This window comes from Scomber scombrus, chromosome 12 (assembly GCF_963691925.1).
Source record: "Scomber scombrus chromosome 12, fScoSco1.1, whole genome shotgun sequence".
Classification (NCBI taxonomy): Eukaryota; Metazoa; Chordata; class Actinopteri; order Scombriformes; family Scombridae; genus Scomber; species Scomber scombrus.
This window is the reverse complement of record NC_084981.1, coordinates 7,019,810-7,039,359: the sequence shown is the minus strand read 5'-3', so window position 1 is coordinate 7,039,359 and position 19,550 is coordinate 7,019,810. Positions and strand designations below refer to the sequence as shown.

Here is a 19,550-nt window from a genome sequence, read left to right as displayed (position 1 = left end):
GCTCTCTCTATCTATCTCTTTTTTTTTTTTTACATTAAAGACCCCCTCCAGACTTATGTTAAGACATAAAAAATACTGTGCTTGAAACAATAATACAATAATGCATGTCTGACATGTTTTTCCACATTAAAAGTAGAATTACCATTTAAAAATCCTTAAAATTACACATTCTTCTTCTCACTCCTTAAAAGAAATGTCACAAATTTCATGTCAGAACTTGTGGACACTACTTCACTGTAAAGTCCATTGTCAGTGTTTGCACACCCGGACGCTTCAAGTTTCACACTTGTGTAAATTGAATATGTGCACCAGGATTAGCTTACACTGTATTTCTGATGTCACAAGTCATGCTTGTAGCTACATGCCTTAAAATCTGATTTTCAGTAAGCACAGAGAAACCTTCTCACTTCAGCAGATGAATGTAAAAACAGCCTTCTGGTGTCAAATTCTGCACATACACCATCCTACACAGTGAAGCTCAATCATCCAACTGAAGGATCAAGAAGAAACACATATTTTGAGTGAAGGGGGACTTCAACAATTTACACCTTTGTTCTGATGTTTTATGCATACTAACTACTTTTTGTTTCCGTTAGTTTCCGCTGCTTTCAATTCAATTTGCAGAGCTGACCATGGTCCTGAAAAGCCAATGGATAACCTTCATCATGTGAAAATAATCGTAGGTTAATAATTGACATCGATGTTGTTTTAACAAACACTAATAGTGGCATTCAGCTAAAATAATCATGCTCAACGTCCCAGATTACTACAGTTCAGATGGTGTTAAGTAGGATTAACCGGCTGGGCAAATATGCAGACATTTTAGTGGACAACAGTTGTATTGCTGACATCCAAAAGTTATTTGCAAAATGCAAATGAAATATGCAGATTGTGTCTTATTATAGAAATTATCTAACTATTAGCACTATGACTATGGAGCTGCTAAGTAACCTCATAACTGTATTTCAGATCATATTTGCATTAATTTTACATATATGAATCACCTCAGACTTTTTCCTTTTAGAATGGATCACTGCAAAGGTCAGCATATGAGGTCAGCACATGGTTACAGAGGGTATAATCAACACACTCATTATTCAGATCATGTAACAGAACAAACTAAAACTCATAATAAAAAATGCTGTCATAATAAGCCTCAATGAAAGTTGTGCTCCTGATTTCGTGACTAAGTCATCACATGTGTCATACTTCCTCATTGTGATATATACAGTATTCTTCACACACTGAAGGGCTTTTGAGCATGCAGTGTTTCCAGAGTAGCTGATTTTTTTTAGCATTCAGCGAGACAGACAAGGAAAAGAAGCCGTGACGTTATGGGTGCCCTTTCTCAGTCCGTCCTCATAATATTTCATGGTCTTTTAAATTGGAAGACTTTCACATCATCGCCTTTATTTCTTTCTCAGAAGTTTAAGTATCCCGAAGGTGGAGTTCTATTTTTTCTGACATAAATCTGATGATTGAATATCTCAAGTGCAGTGTGACCGCTATAATTTGAAGGTTTATTCTTCCCCTTCCTGGAAAGTTAATTTCAAAGCTTAAGTTTCTTCACACCAAACACTGCTGGGGATTTTTTGTAGCGTTTTCATATGAACCAGGTTTTCATTGAATACACAGGCTGAGGTTGAGAGTAGCATTTTAAAATAATATTCCTTATTATAAAGGGAATTCAAACAAAACCACACAGGAAAAAAAAATCTGAAGCTGACATATTGAGGAAGAAGCATTGCGTGCATGTGATCAACCCCACATGAACCACAAACAAGAAGCATGACCCTTAGAAGGAGGCAAGTTTGGATATGACAGGGTTGCATCTAATATCTTGTGCATCAATGCAGAGAGCTGCTGCATAGAATTTGAAATTGAAATGTTATCACATAATGAGCATCCTGTCTGTTTGCAGTATTTTGGTTATGAAACATTGTTATGCAATATCTAAAATAAGCACAGTGTCTTTCAGTTTGGAGTACTATGTGTGCTCACATTCATATCACAGCAAATCCCTGAGGCTATGCATAGTATAGAATCTAAATAGATTATTGTGGAAGTAATCGTGACTGTAGTATTATTAAATAATCTGCTCGGTAGGTTGTGTATGTGTTGGTTTTATCTATTTCATTGGTTTTATGTAAAAACAGCAAGAGAAGTGAAAGTGTAAGGAGTATGTCGGGGTACTTTAAAGGGAGACTTGCTATAAGGTAGTTGTTTGATACTTAAATTTCATTCCACCTATTTTCCAAGTTCACAAGTGATCCAGATGCAAAGGCTTGATTTGAACATACAGAGGTTATTGTTGCCTACCACCCTCGTTTCAACATCATTTTGCCCAGCACAGTACAGTTTAGTATCAGTGTTTAAAGCTGTCAGGTACAATTAATGCATGTATTAATCATTTACATTAACATTGAGCACAATTCTTTTTGAACTGCAACTGATGAACATGTGTTTCTAACCGAACTATGTTTCACATAACGATAATAAGGCTGCAGACTCATGAAACAGCTGAAAATCAATGTTTAAAAATAGACAAAGATGAAGAATCAAATGTGTTGAAATGAACATAAGTCATTATTAACTGTGGCTCTTAACTAGAGAAAGGGAACAACTTTGTCATATGAAAACAATGACTGGCACCTGATCAAACTGAAGCCATAAAGCAGGGTATATTTTAAAGAGATGAAGAGATGCTCATAGTGACTCTATTTTCTCAGAAGACTCAGCAGCCTCTGTTAGTCGGCAGATTTAACACAACTCTTGGAAATTGAGTTTTAACTTTCCATCTTTCTGCCTGGTATGGTCACCTAAACTGTATCTAAAATGAAACTTCCCAACATTGTGTTAATGGCCAGCAGAATAGCTGGTAAACCCCAGAAGCCCTCGACTGAACTTTTTACAGAGAGGATGAGGAAGAAGGCGAGGAGTATCCTCCCATTCTCTCTTCAGCCAGTTTGAGCCTTTGAGCTATGGGAGGTGCTAATAGAGTCCCTCTGGCAACTAAAAATGTTTTCAGTGTCACCCAACGCCCACAAAATGACCCGACTCACTATTAAGATTTGATCCATTCAGTCTGATAACATTTGGAAAGTCTATAAGAGCCACACGATTAAATTATTCCATCCCTGTTCAAGTTAGCAGAGAGCTAACTGGAAATGATGCAGCTCGGCCTGCAGAAGCCTCTAGTTCAGACTCTGCCCATAGAACATAGGCAGTATGTATTCATCCAGCCATTCAAACCACACACCAGATTAGAAAGTCCTGTACAGAGAGATTTATTGCAGTGATAGGCTTAATCAGCATTGTGTGAATCGTTTGCCAAGGGCTTGAATGTAACAGACATTCGTTTATATGTAAAAGTTCTGCAGGTTTAAGAAGTCCTTCATCCTAAGTGCCATCAGTTTTTTTTTTACTTTAATAAGTGACAGACAAGATTTAAGCCACAGACATAAACAAGATCTGTTAATGTATAATGTGACCTTGTCTATGTGATTGCTTTACTAACTGCTTGTCTGTCCTTACGCTGTTGTTTCTTGTGTTTGGTGAGCCGAAGACAAGTTTCTATCTAAGCGGACAATAAAGTTTTATTCTATTGTAAAGACTCCTGTTCTATAGATGTTGCTGTGTGTGGCATGGCATATCAGGCCTCCTCATCTCTTTTGAATATACTGCAGCATTCTCAATGGCATACTGTATTCTGCCTTTTGAACAGAGTGAAAGCAGTGATAGAAAAATATATTCTCAAAACTTTCTTGGTAATATGTCATCATATTTACCCCTCCCTCATAAGGCAGAGAATGTGTTTTTCATAAGCCGCTTTGTGTGTGTAATGAGCTCATGAATCTGGAGGAGGAGGATGCATCAGTCCCTGCAGTACAGCATAAAAATGTGTTGGTTTTTTTTTCACCCCTCCATGTGCAATGTCCTGATTTGACCTGTGTTTAATCCATGAGTAGGGTAGTCACACCCAGCCTTGGCTGCCCTCTGTCATACTAACACTTCAGAATCACCATAAAAGCTCTGTATAATACTTCATGTGTTTTATGACATCACATGCTGAATATCTTGCTCTGTTGGTGATTTAAAGAGGTTTAACATTATTCATATAGCATTCTGCAGTCTAGATCAAGCCATTTCCTATCAGCTGGAGGTGAGTTCAGTCATCATCCAGCTGATCGTCAATATGCAGATTGCAAAAAGTGAAGGGATGTGGGATAGAAGTAATATGTATAGGGATATGACAGAAAAAGCCCAGGAAAATGCCTGATCTGTAGATGACGAAGGTGTTGCTTCTGTCACATGTTGCATTCTGACTTATTAACAACCAATCAGTATTCATCTTGACTCCTTCAAGGATCCCTGTAGGTTCTTAAAAAGGTCGTTATAAACAGTAGCTTAACATTAAACTGAGTGTCTTGAAAGTTCATGCACATCTAGCTACCTATATTTTTCTCCAATGTCAAAAAAATGCAGGATCAAACCCATCATATTGTGACTATTTTCAATATTATAGCATCAGTAGGTGATGTAATAGTTGGTAAATCTTGTAAGTCATCAAGATAGTGATTTTTATTATAATCTTTCTAGATAAGAAAGTGTGTTTTTGGGCTCAGCAACATGAAACACTGAAATACCAAAGTGTCCCTTGCAGCAATCCTCACACCAGTTGATGTCTTGTGAACAGCAACACAGAGGAATGGTTTTGCCCTTGCACCAAAGCAGCAGTTTGACTTGACAGTAGAAAAACAGCGCGTCAAGTCGGACTACTTTCAGCCTCTGAAGTTTATGAGCTCTCAGTCTATAAACACAACTTCATTCAAGCCCTTTCCTCACTGTGTGTGTGTGAGAGAGAGAGAGAGAGAGAGAGAGCGAGAGACAGAGAGAGAGAGAAAGACATATAATCAAAGTCAGACATTTGTTATTGCTTATTTTTTAGGTCTTTTCATTTCTCCACTGTCATGTTCTTCAAACACCCACTGTGAAATAATTACTCACCGGATTTGGTCAAATTCAGTTCCTAAAGGGAGTTATTTGGTATTTTGAAGTGTTAAAAGAGAATGTTTCCCCCCCCCCAGCTGTTATCACATGATACATGATAATTGCATATTTCAGAAATTCCAGTCTGTTTGCAGGAAACTCTAGCACACTGAAGAGACAGCTGTAATCACAGTCAAGCCACCATCACTTCACACCATCTTGTGAAGTGACCTTTTCTTCGAATTAAGATATGGGTGACAAAATCCACACACCTCATTCAGTGCAGAAATACAATCTTAAATTCAGCTAAAAACAGTGTGTGGGGTACCAGCAGTTGAGGTTAGTCAAATCAAGGGTTTCATTTAAAATTGACAGTGTTTACAAAAATGACTCTTGTGTTTCTGTTCCTCCATTTCAGCTAAGCGAGGACACACAATTTTGGGGAAATGCAAAGACTGTAACATTGTAGAATACTGTATGTCCACCTGGCTGTTGAAGCTTCGTGTTAGCCTGAGCTCAACTTGCCTTCAACTGCTTTTGCACTGAATCAAGACTGTGGATTTTATCCCCAGTCATTCACATCAATAGCATTGTGCAAGAAAAGGATCTTTTCACAGCCACTATGGACAAGAGGAACTTACTTTTTCAGTGTATATACATGTGGGTATTGTGTTTAGAAAGATCGGGACCTACATAATGTTTAATGGAGTATCTTTGTCATCTATGCCTTCCCCCTTTTTCACATACTGTACAGTACTTCACATATCTAATGTGAGGTGTCACACAAGGGTCAGTTTTAGGTCCACTTCTGTTTTGAGTCATATGTTCCTCTTATACTCTGACATTTGCGGCAATAATGTCCCTATTGCTTTGCTGACATTACAATATCTCAGGCACTAGCAGTCTATCCTTATAGTTTGTCTATCAAGATGTTCCAAAAATATCTTACAACATAAATAAATCCTAGTTTGAAACTGCGTAATATCAGTAGTTTCATTGTTACTGGGTGTAACACTGAAGGAAGTGAGAATGACTTTCATATACCTAGAATGCTACATTGTATTTCGAAGTAAAAAATACTGCTGTAGTGAAAAAAATCCCCAGAAAATTCATGGAGTACTACCAAGAACAAGTTCCTCTCAGCATTGCATGACTATACCCATCTTTCTTTTCACTTGTCATTTTTGATTGGATGGTTCATAAGTAGTGACAGGTTTACTGCTGTTTTTGCTCCTCATGCTCAAAAGGCCTGCTGTGTTTTAGGCTGAGAATCCTAATTTATGATTACTGCATTGCGTAAATGTACATTTTGAACATGAAAAATGTAATTAACACAATTTTATTAGCGCTTGTCTTACCAATTACTGCATAGTAGCAGATGGATGGGCGGGTGGGCGGGTTTTCCAGATACAACATCATAGTCGGGATGTTTTGGCAACCAGACAAAACAATGTGAAAGTCATTTAAATTACCGCTATTTCTTCCACTGTTTTCCATTTAAGAATTTCCAATGTAGTAAATATGATCTGTTATTCCTGGCATATAAAGACCAAAGCCAAGAACTTTTTCTGGTAAATGAAAATGTTCATATGGTATTGGAACTCCACCTATGCTTCCACACGGGATGAGTTTACCTATTCAATATTCACATGCCCATATGTTCTGTCTAGGGAAACACAAAGAGGGAAATGTTGTTCTAAAATACAGTAACAGATGGAAGATAATTGATTTCAATAACACAGACAACCTCATATTAACTCCAGATCAACTTTGGAATGCATTTCTGGAAAGAAGACGGTTGTGGATTTTGTTCCCCATCACTTCTATTGGATTAGAAAGGGATTTTCACATAGCCAGGATGAACAGGAGGAATGATAAAAGCAACCAAAACCTGTTTCTGCGCTCAAATGGACACGTGACTATTGTTTGACTTTAACATATCCTTTAATTCCTCCACCCTTGTTCTAGTCTTCTTCTTCTAGGATTAACACAGAGCTCATGTGTGTTTTTGAAAGGTGTGTAAATTCTGCTGCCTGCCTTACGTGCACACAGGAGCATGTAGCGAATAAATATGTGGTAAAGCTGCCTGGCCAGTCATAAATCATCATCAACCTACTGGTTTGGCAGCTGAACTGATATCCACAGTGAGTGAACAGCTTGTTTGGGAGGGGAAACAGCCAATTTCAAACAGCAAGAAGACTCTGGCCCTCGCCACCAGCTTCATCAGTCTGCTTCCGCCTCCACAGGAAGCTTTCTGCAGCGTATAATAACCCCCAGAACGGAAACCCTATTTTAGTAGCCACATCATAACTTTTAGCTTTACTTGGAAGTGTTGTCTCCACCAAGCTTGACCACATTGTTTTAAAACAGGAACTGTTAGAATCTATGAAGACCCCTCCTGGGATTTCTTTAAAAGTACAGTCGTGATTGCAGAGTCACAATGTTAAACGTGGAAGATAAACATATGTATTTGGAGTTTTGGAGTGTAACCAAGGTAAGGGGGGGTACTTTTTTTTTTTTTTTTTGACAAAATGTTCTGAACGTGTACTTCACTGCTGAGGATGAGGGTAGGGACATGTGGCTCACCTCATTGTTAACTTATCAGAATAAATATTTGGTTTACTCCTTCCCATTATTTGTTCAACCAGTGACATTATTGCAAGTTCAGAGCCAAGAAAGTAAGTCTAAACTGAGGTTAAATGTTGACTGTTACAACATAGATGCTACACAGTTTATTTTCAATACTTTCCAGAGAGTATAGGAGGGATGGGGATTTTTAAACCTGGGCACGGTAGCACTATAAGACAAATTTTGAAGACTGCTGACATTTATATATTACATTATCCAGGCCAGTATGTGAGATGAAAACTCTAGTAGGATTTTTTTTTTCCAGGGGAAGACAGCACAGATGTAAGAGTGAAGTGGAGCCAAGAAACTACACAGGTGAAATGTGGGACAGAAATGTGGCAAATACTGCCCTCTACAGACTGTGGACTGCCATTTCCCAGGATATGAGATGTGCTCATATATGGCTCAATATCAAACAAAACTAAAAAAAACCCTCTTAGTTGGGTCATTGAGTGTTATTCTGAGTGTTTCTTTTTTCTGTATTAGATCCTGGGAGGCATTTAATACAATGATTCCAACAAATCACTTTACGCTCAGCATGGAGTCACATATTGGAAAACATTTCAATAGAAGAACATTGCAGAGAAATTGATAATTTACGGTACATTTGCAACCTAATGCGAATAATCCATAATTCAGAAAAGATTAGTTTCTGTCATTAAGCAAGGAAACATTAAAGTCCTCTTCCAGTCAAGTGTCCAAGAAGGCTGTTTTCACTTTTATCTACTAAATAGGGAAAGTCCCTGTGCTAATTTCACATTTTGAAGTTAAGAGGCATACTTTGTCACATGATTTGTGACATCGCAACTACTTTTGAGCACATCATGGCCCAGATTTTTTGTGAGGTACAAGGAGAAGATGTCAGTTAAAGGATTTAAACATGGTAATGAAGCATCTTTTGTAGAAAAACATGTCTGACACAGTTAATGAGTGTATGCAGAGGATTTTTATACGTCCTAAAACATGTCTGGTGAGGGTTTTGAAGTATAATAGTAGAGATAACAGTATGTAAAAATACTCCATTACATCATGCATTAAAAATGTACGTAGCTACTTATAGAACTAATGAATGTATTAGTAGTTAAAAGTATTCATCAGATTATTGGGCAGATTATTATTTACTGTTGTAGTTGGAGCAAATTTTCACTGTTTTATACACTTACCGGTCACTTTATTAGGCACATCTTTTGAGTACTCACCTTCAGAATTGTCTTAATTTTTTGTGGCATGGATTGAACTAGGTGTTCAGAGATTTTGGTCCATACTGTCATGATAGCATCACACAGTTGCTGGCATGCCAAGAGAATCAAGACAAATTGAACATGTAAACTCCGGATTGAACACACACACACACACACACACACACACATTTCTCCAATAAATCAAAGATGACCTTTAACCTCCCACACAGTGTTCCAATGCTATCAGCACAGTAATTAAGTTCCTTGACTCAACCCAACACTATATGACATTTATGTCGTTTGAATATTCCAGTAGATGACACTTACCACACCCCCAGCTGGAATATCACCACAGGCCATATGTCACTATGCCCTGCTATCCAAGGTTGCTGTGCTATTAGGGAACACTAAGATATAGGTCACATGTCAATACTAAAGGAGAGTTTCATTTTTATAAAAATCTAACATATTGTGCTTGTGAATATTACATTTTTAAATTACTGATTGGAAACAGTTTTCCTTTTTATAATGCGTTGAATATGCCAATGCATGTGTGTGTATCATGTCATTGAAATTCCAATGGGAAAAGTTCTGGGACTTTTCGTGGAGCTACTTGGGGACTTAAACAATGTGTCAGAAGTGGAGTTAGTCAATGGAAACACACAGATTCCTTTTTAGCATCCTTCGTTACTGAATAATACATTTTTTATTCTGAAATTCCACAGTGAATTGACAAAAGGCAGGATGGATGCTTTCATGTTTCCGTCAAATTCTGACCCTACCATATTAATGTTGTTTTTCCAATCTTCTATTGTCCACTTTTTGGGTGATCCTGAGCCAATTGTAGCCTCAGTTTCCTGTTCATATCTGACAGGAATGGCACCCAGCGAGGTCTACTGCTGCTGTAACCCATCTACCCTTCAAGGTTCAATGTATTGTGGATTCAGAGATGCTCTTCTGCCTACTTTAGTCACTGAAGTTACTGTTACCTTTCTATCAGCTCAAACCAGTCCTGCCATTCACCTCTGACCTCTGCCATCAACAAGGCATTTTTGATCAAAGAACTGCTGCTACCTGGATATTGTCATTCTTCTTCTAGGGGAGAAAACAAACCATGCCACATTCAAAGTCACTAAAACTCCTTTTCTCCCCATTCTGACGCTTGGTTTGACCATGACTAAATGTCTAAATGCATTGAGTTGCTGCCACGTGATTGGCTGTTTAAATATTTGTGTAACAATCAGTTGAAAAGGTGTACCTAATACATTGTCTGGAGTGTATATTGCTGGGTAGTTAAGGCTGTAGCAATGTATATCTTATAAGCTGTTTGTAAAACTGCAACCTACAATGCAGCCTGTAACAATATGTATCACATAAATGTAATGTGGTGAACAAGTACAGTATTCACCTCAGAAGTAGCATGAAATAACAGTGCCTCAAAACAATGTATTTTGCATTTCACTAATAGTTTCAGTAATTTAATCGGTCTCCACTGCTGCATGAATAGCAGCTTCGAATAGCATACAGCTGAAAATGATGTTTTTCATTAGCTGCCTGCTCTTGCTGCTGGCTTCAGGAGCTCATGTGCAACTAATTCACCAGCTGTACAAATAGGATTCTGTACTTTGAGAGCAAAAAGGTATACACACTACCAGCAGAATTCAACATGCACAGTATCCTTCCTATGTTCTGACAAGCACCCAGGAAGTATTTACTAGCTATAGTTGGTTTAAGTTATATATAGCAGGTCATTGTCTACAGTCTACATCATACTGCTTATTAGATGATTGCAGGAGGATTGTTTACTGGTACCCAAAACCCAAATCCTGCCAATGTGTGTTCTTCTGGGCCACACATGGTCAAAAAACAGCTCAGTGACTTCTTTATTCCAGCAAGAGAAGATGATCGAGGTGCTGAGGAGATGAAGTCAAAATGATGGCTTTAGCAACCCTTCACACAGATCAGGGGTGTTAAACTCATTGTAGTTCAGGGGCCATGTACAGTCCAATTTTATCTCAAATGGGCCCAACCACAAAAACCTTTGCATAATAACCTATAAACAAAATATGTAATATATATAATACATATTATAACTTGACTATAATGAACCCTCTAGGGGTACCCTGGTAAGAGATGCTTATAAAAAGGAAAAATGTGTCCTTCAGATCTGAATCACATTGCAAGTCAGTTATCTCAAGTTAGAAGATCAGAAGCCTGGACTGTGAATGATGAGTGAAAGTAAGCTAAGGATTACTTTTCTGCAATTTTCATACTTTGCAAAGTTATCCAGTAGACCAGAGTGGACCACTTGATGGGCCAGTTCTATGTTTGACACCCCTGATTTAGATTATCAAAGAAATCAGATGGACAAGTGTCTCAGTTCAACTAACAGAGATTTGTATTTTTATTTAAAATGATCATTATAGTGCACAGCACTGACTGAAATCCTCTGTGTACAGAAGAGCAACAAATGTCTCTGCAAATAAATCGTGACATTAGAGGACTACCTTCTTTCCTACTTTTACAAATGACAATCATCAACAAAAAACAAAACAAAACCAAAACAAGTTCAAGGCATAGAACCATTACACAAACTGTGCTCTCTTCTTTCTCATCCACCAAAGAATTTCGTTAATCCCTTCTTGTCACTGCCTTGGTAACTTAGCGTAGTAAAGGACATGCGGCAGCCACATGTATGTTCAATACTTCTGAGGTAATTCGGCTTAAATAAATACAAGACTTTTGGTCTGTAGCTTAAATTGTACAGTAACACTGGTGGTACAGTAGTGCAAACTCTGACTCTAGACACCTCACAACAACATTCACACACCCGATATCTCAAACATCTTGAAAAAAAAAAAAAAAAAAAATCTTCATGCCGGCTCTCTGCAGGAAACTGACAGCAGAGCATGCATATTGCACATTGCGTACACTTTATAGTTTAAAGTGCTGCACCAATCTCATTATAGTCTCTTCAAATTAAAAACACGCCTTTTCATTTACTGTATTCTTTTCTGTTCCCCAGAGGAACGGCTCACATCTCTTCCCCCCCCCCCCCCCCCCCCCCCAAAAAAAAAAAAAAAATTACTAAATCCTGAACAGCCATTATCTGTCAAAGCACGGGGCAGCGCAGGTGTAATGCATGCTGACTTGGTAAGCCCTGTTGGGAATGTTAGACTTTGGATCTAGCGAGGTTGTGATGGCCTGAGTGTTGTTCGGGGCTTGCAGGCTGCTGGAGTGGCTGAGGTAGGAGGCAGGCCTGTGGTTAAGGGCCAGGCCTTGCTGAGGAGCCTGCTGGGGGTATTGCATGCTTGGGTGGTGCAGATACTGGGCAACAGTGCCTGCCTGACTTGAACCGTGGTACACTGCCTGGCTCTGCTGCTGCTGCTGTTGTGGTGGCTGCCCAGGCTGCTGGCACTTCTGCTTGTTGGCCTCTTTGACATCACTGTCATGTGCACTGTGGGGGGAAAAAAAGGGACAAAGAGTTCCACTGTCGATTAGTGAAAAGATCCAGTGCTGTAAGATGAGCATTCACGTGTGCCTCTTGTTGAATGTATAGCCTGAAATATAAAGGCTTCTGTCTGCTCGCACTGTGTGTGAGATCCTATTGTCCTTGTGCAGCGTGTGTCAACGTACGCTGTGAGCTGTCGGCTTACATCTGCGTCAATGCCACCAAGATAAATTCCTGTACATTTAAATGCGCATTGGTGATTTTTTTTTATGAACAAGCAACAGACAGATACACACATTAGCATCTTCTCGGCACAGGGGACCAGGTTCTCCCATGTGTAGCCTGTGAGGCACTGCAGACGGGGGGGCCACGTCGGGGACAGGTGGAGGATGAGACGAGAGGCGGCGACACACGCAGCTGCCACCAGTGAGGGGGCAAAACACAAAAACACATGATCTAAAAAGGGGAAGAAGAAAGAAAACCGCAATCATCAAACACATGAAGCAAAGAAAAAAAACAAGTGAACTACATATTTGGTCAAAATTGAGTTAGGACTGGAATCTAATTTTCTGTTTTACCACATATAACATAAAGTTCACTCTGGCTTGCTAATTAGTGGGCTGTCAAAGCTGCTATCACACTTACTGTCTCCCTTGTAACAGAAAGAGAGTGCTGTGTGAAGTGAAAGCTATCTAGCGAGGCAGCCACAGCTAACCTTAGTTAAAGCTAAAACTATAAATTTACTCATGATTTGTCACCATAGCTGTTATCTGTAATGGGGAAAAAAAAAGATGAACCAGCATCTCAGTTTATTTCAGGGTGTTTCCTACCAATAACCTTTTAAGGAACTCAGAAAGTTACTTCCTGTGGCTGATTGGTTGACACAGAACTGTAAACATTCAGTAGGCACATTTTGTTGGTATGTAATGCATTTCCCCTGTTGCATTTTAGCAAAGGTTATCCAAATGAAATGCTTTTATTTGTATGCATTCTGCTGTCTAACATGAAATTGTGACACCGAAACCTTCGTCAATTGTATTGTACACATTCTCTAATATGTATAATCTCTTCAATTTGCTTCCCTTAACTCCCGACTGAACTGTTTCAATGGACTGCAGCTCACCTTGCAGGGAAACCTCCATAAAATAATCAGCATACTTGTCCATGTACAGTTTGGTCTTCTCCAGGCAAGTCATAGGCCAGCCGTCATGCAGATCTCCCTCTTGGACAGCGATGGACAGGTAGTACTCTATGAAGTGAGCGGCTGTAGGGAGGTACAGGTTCCACTGGAAGGTTTCCAACAGGAGCAGCTCCATGTGTAGCAAACCCTGCTTAGTCAGGACCAGATTCATAGAGCTCATGCATCCCAGACTGTTCAAAGTATCCAGCTTAGGCACCCGGTCCTCCCTGTCCTCAAATTTACCTGCAATGAGGAAGGTGAAGCTTTTTAAAGAACATGACAGTGAAGAGACTTACAAGTTACACACTGCAGATTCATGTAATCTACACACTTACTGGCCAGAAGAAGACATGATAGTGAGACCATGTGAAGCTGCTGCACAGTCACATCATAGCGGTCCATGAAGAGGTCCAGCAGGTAGACTGCCAGGTGTCTGGCTGCAGGACACAACCTGAAGCGGTTGCTGACGATGGCGATCAGGTCTGCAAAGTATCTTCTGAAGTTGAGCTGAGGGGACTGGCCTTTGAAGGAAGGCAACTTGAGCTCCTGTGTTGGAGACAGACAGGATGGACATTTTACACAGCGTGAAATGGAAGAATGCAATTGAAGCATGGCACAAGATTATTAACACTTAAAAGTAACCACTCAATCTGTGACGCACTCACTTTGTATCGTAGCTCCTGGTACATATCTGCAGCTAGTTGTCCTTTCCACCATTGGTCCTCTAGCTCCATTTAACACAGTGCTTTGGAAAACCTTTAAAAATGTAGAATGTATGACATAACCTCAATCAATTGCTTTTTAATGCCGAAGCTCCTCTAGAAAGTAAAAACACTTAAAGTTAATGTAGGGTCTTGCACCAGTCATATAAATGTTCATGTTAGCAGGTCAGCAGTGGGCACCGCGATGAAAAGCCCCTGTCGTTCATTAGTTTTTTGTTTGTTTTTTTCCCAAACGAGGAAATAAATATAGTTAATGTTGACTGTTGTAAAGTGGAGACTCACCCAATGAGCACATGTGGTTAATATTACGGCCAGTTTCACTGAAGTAAACTTTAAACTTTAAACTAGCTGGACATGCTCACTGACTACACTGTTGCAGTCAGCAAAGCTGTTCTGCTTAGCACGAGTTCGGCAAACACAACTGCTGCCTTCACGTGCTGCCGGAAACACCGGTATCCACTTTAGGCTCGATGAACAACAAAGGGAAATAAGGTCGACAGAGCTGAAATATGACGTTTAACGAATGAAGACTGTCAAAAATTGGTTTAAAATTGATTTATAGACACAATTATTTGCTACTAGGTTTCATTTGACATACTATACATATATTATTGGCAGCTATTTTTAATTCTGTTCGTGCTCCTAATTATGTATAAACTAAACTGTCCTAAAGTATGATTCTTTGATTACTAAAATACGAAAATTGACTCAACTACAACTTTTGGTAAAGGAAAGGTTTTAATAACAAGGACTATTTTTGACCGAGTTTTAGTACGTCTAAATAAAGCGAGACATTTCCTATTTGTAATTGAAATCAGCACGAGTACTGCCAGCACTATTAAAGCACACAGGGCGCAGCCAATTACAAGTAAGTATGGAAACTCTCAACATCCAATCAGCGCATAGACTAAATAGCTCTCAGCCACATGCAAACAATCCCCAGTAAAACAGAGTTGTAAAATAACTGAAACTATAAGAATGCAGTTATTTACAGCAAAATATGCCCACATGTGTCTTGATGAAGAAGTGATATATGTCTGGAATTTTACTGGAAACTAAAATGATGCTTGCTAAGCATGAAAAACAGCCTGAGTACAAGATTTTTAAATTTAATGGTATGCTTTCATTCACTTTGAGCACTCAAATGTCTTTCAATAAATCTCACTAGATTTTGAGAAATAAGACCTATGTGTCCCAGTCTGTGGTACCACTCGAAAGTGATAACATGATGACTAGAAAAGCTTTACTAACTGGACTTACTTAAAATGCATCTGGTTAACCCTTCCAATAACATATCTGAAAAACAGTTGTCATGTTTGGACAGAATGTCAATCTGTAACATTTAAGATATCTGTAACATTAAGAAAAGCGGTTATTTTGAGATTATTACACTGTGTTGCAGGTTATTCCTACATAACCTTGCCTTCTGTTTACTTTCTTGTTAATGCTCACAGTAATCAGGTCAGTTTGACCTAGAACACTTTGGGGGTTTTTTGAATCAAGAGGAAACAAAATCTCTGTAGAATGCTTAATATATACTGTATTGAATCTGATTTAAAATAATACGTTGGAGAATATGATATGCTTGGTTAAAGACAGCCATTTACCCAAGCTAAATCACACGTAGCGACAAAAGTGCCATTTACCTTCTTAGATGAGGTGTAATTTCAGTAAATCCATTTCTAATGAAGACCTGAGTGGCACAATCACAGTCATCCTTGAAAATATCCGCAGAGACACTTTTAATGCCTATTTGTTTTCAGTTGATCATCTCATTTTCAGAGGAAGCTGTCTGTTATTATCACTATTAGTCTCGCTCTCTTGCATTGTTAGTGCCAAGGCCCTCTGAGTATCCCTAAGCTCATCTCATTGTCAATTTAGGCTGTTTTGTCCCTCTCTCTCTCATGAAGTACACAATGACAAAATAGTTAGGAAGGAATAGAAATACACAGTAAACGAACCCAGACTGTTGTGTGCTCCAAGAAATGTGGTGCAAATTTGATGAGCTGAGATTTGTTACATGAGGTGAAATCACTTCTTTTAAAAAAAAATCACATTTACTATGAAAAGTCTGGTTTCACTATTCCATGTCAATACTCCCATTAGATCAACTATAAACATGTTGTGTACATGCTTAATGAAGATGTACACCTGCATATTCTTTCAAAAACATAAGCCATGCATGTTAACTTTCATGTTGACAAAGTAATTCACTGTGTCGTATGTGTTGCACTAAATCAAAATGGGTCAATTTGTCCCAGCTGCACAGCACAATTCAATATGACCCAAATAAGTTGATGCAACATTAAAGTTGTCTTTTGAGAAATAAAGAAACTTATATTGAATAATCTTCAATTTGACGATGACGCAGAAGAAAACTGTCTGTATATATAATTAAAGAACTCATCAGATTATATAGCCTACTCTACATCATATAAACACATGCAATATTTAGCAGTGATGAATATTGAAGCGGTGAGGGAGTTTCTGGAGTTAAAATCTATGGAGGACAGTGTGGCGTGTTGAGCCAACAGAACTAGGAGAGAATCAGGTCTATTAAATATTTCCTGAAAGTAAGACTAGTGTGTAAGCTTTTCTGGGGCTTTTAAGCAGGCACACCAATGGACACAATAGGACTGTGTAGTGTAGTCATGTATTGTGTATGTGTGTGTCAGAAAAAACTGTACTAACTTTTAAAAGGACACCATAATGGTCTTTAAATAATTTAAAAAAAGAGCAGTGCAGAGATTTTGGGTGCATGCAGGGGGTACATCTTAAGAGGATTGGAGATACTAACTTCCCTGTGGTGGAAGCTGTTGGGGTGGTGGGTAGTCTTGTTCTTAATGGACTGGAACGGTCTCCCAGAGGAAACAAATGGTGTCCCGGGTGGACAAGGCCGGTGGCTTTCTTTTCTGTGCTTTTCTTCCTCCGGGTGTCATGCAGCTTCTTGCTGGAGGGCCGCTGACGGCCATTGACCTGCTCAGTAGTGTGAACAACCCACTGCTGTTCTTTCTCCACACAGATGGATAGAAATACCAAACTGAAGGATGTTAGTAGTCTTTCAGCTATTGATTTTACACACTGAATATAGACTGGTGGGATAATGCTCTCATAGGGTTTGCAGATGGAATATCATCTTTTGGACCTGTCAGTGTCAGAAACAGTCTGGTCGAGGGTATTTTAGGGTATGAATGATGACAATTATCTTGAATGACTCAGCTGGTTTCTCAATTTGAACAGCTGATTCTCTGCTATATGGTCAACAATATCAACAGTTCCTTGGCAACACAAATCATGTTCATCTTTACCTGATTTTAGTTTTCAAAAGGGATCTGTCCAGGTTGTTAACAGCACAAAGGTTCCTCTGCCTATATAAACTCATTCACATATGATTCAGTGACGAACCACCTTGCAAAATGTGACATAGAAATGTGACAACAGTGTTCTTAGTACTGAATATGCTCAATAAGCAAATGAAACAGCAGTAAAGACTACAATACTCAAGCACATAAGTCAGAAAAAATATAAGAAGACATTCTTAATTTAATCTACATTAGGTAGAATATAAAAATGGCTTCTACTTGTCTCTACAACAACAGTTAACAGTTTCTCAGATTCATCTTAAGGAGGCTCATTACAGATCACTAAAAGGTCACTGTGTGCATTAATCTACTGCATATCACCTGCATGAAATATAGTGCCACACATTTACTGAATTCAGCCCCAGCGGACTGTTTTTATGGCTGTTATTGAACCGTGGGGAGTAGAGCTTTATTGCGTGTTAATGTGATTTGTGAACTGTTTGACAGACCCAAAGGGCGCCCGGCTTCTAGCAGAGGTAACTTACAGCTTATAACTTCACAAGTGTTTTGCGAGATAATGGGTCTTCAATTATTCTCTACCTGCCTGGAAAACCAATGAAGCACACACTAGCAGGAGCAGGAGCGAACCGAGCATGAAAAAAGTCAATATCACTAAGCTTGTTTTATTCTCATTAGTGTTCCCTTGTTGTAATTAATGCATGTGTCATTAGTCTTCTCTGTTCATTTTTAAGCATATTATTTTAGTTTTTATATGAAAAACAGTATACTGAAATGAATGTGTTTTTTTCTTTTCAATAAGCCTATTCTAAATGTTTGAATGTTGTTCTGCACATTAACACTTTGCAGTTGCCTTTAATTGTTTTGGAATGAAAAATAATTAAGCATTTAAGCATCACTTGTCAACCACATTGTACAACAATTAAATGTACCCTTTTACATATTGTAGGTGTTTTAGACTGTTTTGTCCATCATCATTTATGAGACATTGTAATGCAAGTATGTGGTGTTGTGACCTCTGTGGGTGGATGTAAAAAAAACAACAAAAGACAGGTTTGGGCTAGCCCTGGGGCAGCTTTGACTCACCAAATGGGATGCTTTGGATTCATTTTGCAGAATGTTTCAATAGTTTAACATGCACACACCAGTCTCTTCGTTAGGTAAACCTGTGCAATCTAATTCAATCCAATACAACAGCTATGCTATAAATTCTACTTGAATTGTTTTTTTTTAGTTTTTCTTAACATTGACAAAAACATGATATTTTACTTTATGTTTAATACTAAAGTCATACTAAGTGGTGGTGGCATACTGAGGTGCATTATACTGAATGGTGTTCCTCATATTTTGCCCATGTCATGTATTTTATGTAATAGGGTTGACAAAATATGAGGAGGGTGGGCACAGACAGGCGTAATAGACACCACCATAGATAGACAGGGCAGGGGGGCAACAAAGGGGTTATCCTACATTTAGTGAATGTGGTAGTTGAATTTGAGATATTAATATTTCAGTTGGAGTTGCAGTGTTAGGCTGAAGAGATTCATTTGCACTGCTGTAATCACCTGTAGAGGTTAATTCAGTCACGATTATTTTTAATGCGGGATTAGGGTAATGTGGGACATTGACTAATGTGGGACAACTAAACTCCAATGCATTTATCTCTTCTTCTATTCAATTATTTTAAAGCTAACTAGTATATGACTACTGTGTAAATTATATTGTTTAAAATGACACCTGTGAACATACAGACTGCTAGTTTTTATCCTAAAAATTGTAGGCCTAATTAATTAAATGACCAAATATGGGTATGCACATTTCAGAATGTTTTGGCAGATAAGGCTGCTTTGTATAAATAAAAATATTTCTAAACCGGAGTGTCCCAGATTACAAAATCTACAAATTCGGACTTCTGATTTCAATACCACAAATTGTCTAATGATTTAACAAGGAAACATCTTTCATAATGATATTAGGGGTTGATATCATGTATGGATTCATATGTAAATAGGGTAAACAAGTCAGAATTTGCAAAAAGTGTCCCACATTACCCTAATCCACCCTATAAATACCTTTCTT

At 38.5% G+C, this 19,550-nt stretch overlaps 1 protein-coding gene across 1 annotated transcript; it reads right to left on the bottom strand.

Annotated features, from left to right (window-relative positions):
* Nucleotides 1–11,903: 11,903 nt before the first annotated feature.
* ccnj (cyclin J) lies at nt 11,904–14,528 on the bottom strand. The gene is made up of 6 exons (XM_062430652.1): nt 14,434–14,528; nt 14,095–14,185; nt 13,765–13,975; nt 13,373–13,672; nt 12,546–12,705; nt 11,904–12,255 (listed from the first exon to the last, which is right to left on the bottom strand). The coding sequence occupies exons 2-6, from the start codon at nt 14,161–14,163 to the stop codon at nt 11,904–11,906; spliced, it is 1,092 nt and encodes a 363-aa protein (XP_062286636.1). The 5' UTR covers nt 14,164–14,185; nt 14,434–14,528.
* Between the last annotated feature and the right edge of the window lie 5,022 nt (nt 14,529–19,550).